The sequence below is a fragment of the Triticum dicoccoides genome, chromosome 4A, assembly GCF_002162155.2.
Source record: "Triticum dicoccoides isolate Atlit2015 ecotype Zavitan chromosome 4A, WEW_v2.0, whole genome shotgun sequence".
Taxonomy (NCBI): Eukaryota; Viridiplantae; Streptophyta; class Magnoliopsida; order Poales; family Poaceae; genus Triticum; species Triticum dicoccoides.
In genome coordinates this window covers 742,980,206-742,984,461 of record NC_041386.1, presented here as the reverse complement: position 1 = coordinate 742,984,461, position 4,256 = coordinate 742,980,206, and the positions used below count along the sequence as shown (strand labels likewise).

Here is a 4,256-nt window from a genome sequence, read left to right as displayed (position 1 = left end):
ATTTAAATCGGAGATCCATAGTGTCATGCTGCAACCATTCATGACAGAGAAAAGACATTCGAATGACGGCTGAACCTAGCTAACAACACTTATGACTGCTATTGTTCTAACCTGCAAGCATACTCAGTGGCCCTCGAAACGGGTTTGATATGGTGTCATCACGGGAACTGCTGTTGGTTGTAGACAAGTAAATTCAAATGTGCAGGCTTGCATAATCATGGATGATTTATGCGATAGGATCACAGGTTGGCCCATGAAGATGCCTTGGTTCAGTACATGTTACATGGTCATTCAGCTGGAGAAGGGGAACACATATAAAAAGTGACACTACAAAATGTAACAATCCCCAGGATGGTGTTATATATCAAGTGCTAGTTGAGCAACTATCAACACAGACAAAGAAAACGAGTAGCAGAATTCTGCAGAGGTGAACACTACTAACAATAATATGTCACAACTTAGCAACCATCAATAGGACAACAAAATGAACGTTCCGAGAAAGAAAGCCAGAGCTGCCCACAATGTTGTACTTGAGCTCTATCTCAAAATTTACACGATTGAGTCATCCTATACTCATATGCACCATTCGTACGTGCCATGATGCTTCCAAAAAAAAAATACAAATGGGCATCAGCCTGAAACTAATGTGCAAATTCCAAAGCCAGTACGCTACTAGATAACAGAAAAAACAAAGTCCCATACAGGATAATGAAGCCTACTGTGAAGCTCTAAACAATGAAGCTCTAAATTCCAAAGCCTATGTGAAACTCTAAACAATGAAGCGACCGAACAAACAATCAACTGAACAATATAAAATACAAGAGTTCAAAAGTATTATCATACACAAACAATCAGCACAACATCTGAACAGTAGCAAATACAGGAGTTCAATGTATTATCATACACAAACAATCAGCAAAAGCATCTGAACAGTAGCAAATACAGGAGTTGAATGTATTATCATACACAAACAATCAGCAAACACATCAAAACAGTAGCAAATACAGGAGTTCAAAAGTATTATCATACACGCATAGACAATTACGAATCATCAATATCCGTTACATTAACTTCAACGAAATAATTCAGCTTAATATGCTGCTTCATGCTTCTTTCGAGCTCTTTTCACTCAAATTGTAGTCCCCTTTCTGGCACACCTTTTCCATGTAATAATGGCAAACACATACACCTGATCATATGTATGGTCAACCATGTGGAAATAAGCAATCCTCCATGCTTTCTTGAACAACAAGATGCAGAAGACTAGCCAGAGACCCAGAATAAATCCCAGAGCGAGTCCAAAATAAAAGGTCATTGGCTCAAAGGAATGTTCATTCCCTTTTTGGTCATCTTGCCTTGTTACATTCTTTCCCTGGCAACTGTTTGGAAGAGGTGGCCCACAAAGACCACGGTTGCCACTGTACATGGAAGGTTCCTGTGCATAGAGGGTGTCAAGCTGACTTCCTGGTGGTATTCTCCCTGTTAGATTGTTATCAGACATGTCCAAGTAGCTCAAATAGGTTAAATCTGATAGGCTTGAAGGTATTCCGCCGGAAAGCATGTTCCTTGAGAGGTCAAGTGAGTCCAATGCCTGCAAGGCCCCAAGCTTATTTGGGATTTTCCCACTCAACTGGTTGCACGATAGATTCAAGTTCATCAATGCATCAAGAGCAGCTATTTCTTCTGGTATTCTCCCAGTTAGTTGGTTGAAAGATAAGTCAACGCTCACCAAATCCAAAACGCCAATACCATAATCAAGTTCACGTCCCTTAACGACCACTGAGGAAAAATTATATGTATAGAACATATACGAGTAACCACCATAAGGATATGAGTCAAGCATAGGGTCCTTTACATACTTTCTTGTCATGGCTGTCACATTTGATAGGTCCCACGGTATTGGCACCGGATAAGCCATTTCCTGCTAGGTTCAAATGGTGAAGGCGACTAAGATCTGAGATGGTAGGTGGGATTTCTCCAGAAAACATATTCTGGTTTAGCGGCAGAAATCGTAATTCACCCAAATCTCCAATCCACAATGGCAACCTTCCAGAAAAACTATTGCGTGATAGATCAAGAAACGTCAATTTTCTCCAATATTTTAGAAACGATGGGAAGTTGCCATAGAATCTATTGTTACTCAACATGAGAAAGGAAATGTTCTTCATTCCAAAACACTGAGGAAGTTGTCCCTCAAGAAGATTGTTGCTTAAGTCCAAGGCTTGCAAGGCTTCCGCTTTGCAGAGAGATTCAGCAATATGACCAGTTATTTGATTGGAGAGCAGCACCAATGAAATCAAACCCAGAGTCCCAATATTTGATGGCAAATTTCCAGTTAAAGAGTTTTCGGACATGTCCAAGAAGGTAATATTTCTTGGTAAGTTCGGGATTTCACCAGTTAGTTTATTTGAGTTGATCAAGAAAGATTGTACTGACATGAATTCCATGTTTCTTGGCAACCTGCCACTGATTTCATTGTTGGAGATGTGCAGATATGTGACCTTTGCAAATGTAGTGGTGAACCAGTCAGGAAGCCTATCAACTATACCTGTGCTTGATATATCCATCAGCGAATGTCCACTTGGAACTGAAGCCATGCAGGAAACGAAGGGCCTAGCTGGCAAGAGCCAAGAGCTGCTTCTTCTAAACTGAAAGGTGGTATCCAATCGGGACCAACTGTAATCCTCAAGGAATTCCCATCTAAATACAACTCCTTTAACCTTGTTAGACTTGCAAAATGTTCTTCAGTGAAGTTACCAGTCAAGTTGTTGCCTTCAAGATTCATCATGGTCAAGTTGCCGAGCATGCCGATCTCAGATGGCACAGGTCCACTGAGATTGTTGGAAGAGAGATCAAGTCTGCTTAAACTAAAGAGAAGCCCCACCCCGTGCGGTATGCCTCCATTTAGGTTGTTCACAGAGATATCAAGAACGACTAAGGTGGTCAAGTGTGCTGTCTGATCCGGCATGTTTCCGCTGATATTGTTGTAGCCCAAACGCAACACTTGCAGTTTGTTCAAGGGACACTGTGGCATCCTCCCTATAATATCCTTTATATTTCCAACAATTTGACACCAAGAAAGGTCCAGAATTTTCAGACTGCATAGGTTTTTGAAGCTTGTAGTCATCGTCCCCATGTTACGATTAAATGACAAATCAATGACTTCAAGGGATGTCATATGTGCCAGTGCATCAGGAGCTTGACCGTATAGTTTAGTTCCGGCAAGGTAGAGATGCTGGAGGCCTGTCAAATTCCAAAACCAACCCCTTGCCATCGGGTGTGCAAAGATGTTACCGGAGAGATCAAGCCTCTCGAGTTTGGTAAGATTAATATGTGGGAGCGACTGATTTGCAGTTGGAAGAGAGCAAGACCGAAGATTGAGGGCCTTCAAAGAAGGAATCATGTTGACAACATAAGGGCAATCAACTATCGTGCCGAGGTTTACTGAATTCATTCCAAGATACTGCAAATTAGGGATGCGTGCTACCCATGAAATATCTTTTGAGTACATATATGGGTATGATTGGCCTGAGAGGTCAAGATGCTGAAGGTTTGAGAGGTTGCCGAGCTGAGGGAGTACTCTGCCAGAAAATGGTATGCCGGAGAGGTTGAGATATCTCAATCTCGTCAAAGAGCCCAAGAACTCTGGCATGCGGCCACTTGGGCCCTCGAGATAATTCATGCTAAGATCAAGGTGCACTAGACGATCCATGGACAGCAAAGAATTACTTATCTCGCCAACCAAACCTGTCTCTGGAGACAGATTACGAAGATGAAGCCTAAGGGCATGGCTGGTCCGGTTGCTGCACTTGACGCCCCTCCACTGACAGCAGTCTTTCTTGTGCCAAGAGTCAAGAACACCCATGGGGTCGCTGGTGATGCCGCGCTTGAAGGACAGCAGGGCGTCCCGCTCCCGCGGTATGCAGCTTGCGCCGACCGAGCCGCCAGCCGGCCCGAGCTGAAGTGCATCGGAGGCCGGCAACTTGGCGGCAGCTAGGACGCATATGAGCAGGAGCTTGGTAGTGGTTGTATGCATGGCGAGGAAGACGATGGATCCCTCTCTGTGCCGGTACGAACAGAGTTTCATGCTAGTTGTAAGCAATTTGAGTCCATGTTTCTGACTGACTGGCAATTTGACGGCGACCCTGTGAGCAAGCATGCACACACGTTTTTGGTCAAGTTTTCGTCAAGAATGGAGAATTTCCACACAAACTCCAAGGTCTGAATTCGTCTACTTGTGACATCCCCAGTCAGCG

General features: G+C 43.4%; 2 protein-coding genes across 2 annotated transcripts; both read right to left on the bottom strand.

The window, feature by feature from the left end:
- Nucleotides 1-1,129: 1,129 nt before the first annotated feature.
- On the bottom strand, nt 1,130-2,018 carry LOC119284390 (receptor-like protein EIX2). The gene has a single exon (XM_037563529.1). It carries the CDS (start codon nt 1,916-1,918, stop codon nt 1,130-1,132), a length of 789 nt encoding a protein of 262 aa, XP_037419426.1. The 5' UTR covers nt 1,919-2,018.
- Nucleotides 2,019-2,450: 432 nt separating this feature from the next.
- On the bottom strand, nt 2,451-4,039 carry LOC119290003 (receptor-like protein EIX1). Its single transcript, XM_037569144.1, has one exon. It carries the CDS (start codon nt 4,034-4,036, stop codon nt 2,567-2,569), a length of 1,470 nt encoding a protein of 489 aa, XP_037425041.1. The 5' UTR covers nt 4,037-4,039; the 3' UTR covers nt 2,451-2,566.
- Between the last annotated feature and the right edge of the window lie 217 nt (nt 4,040-4,256).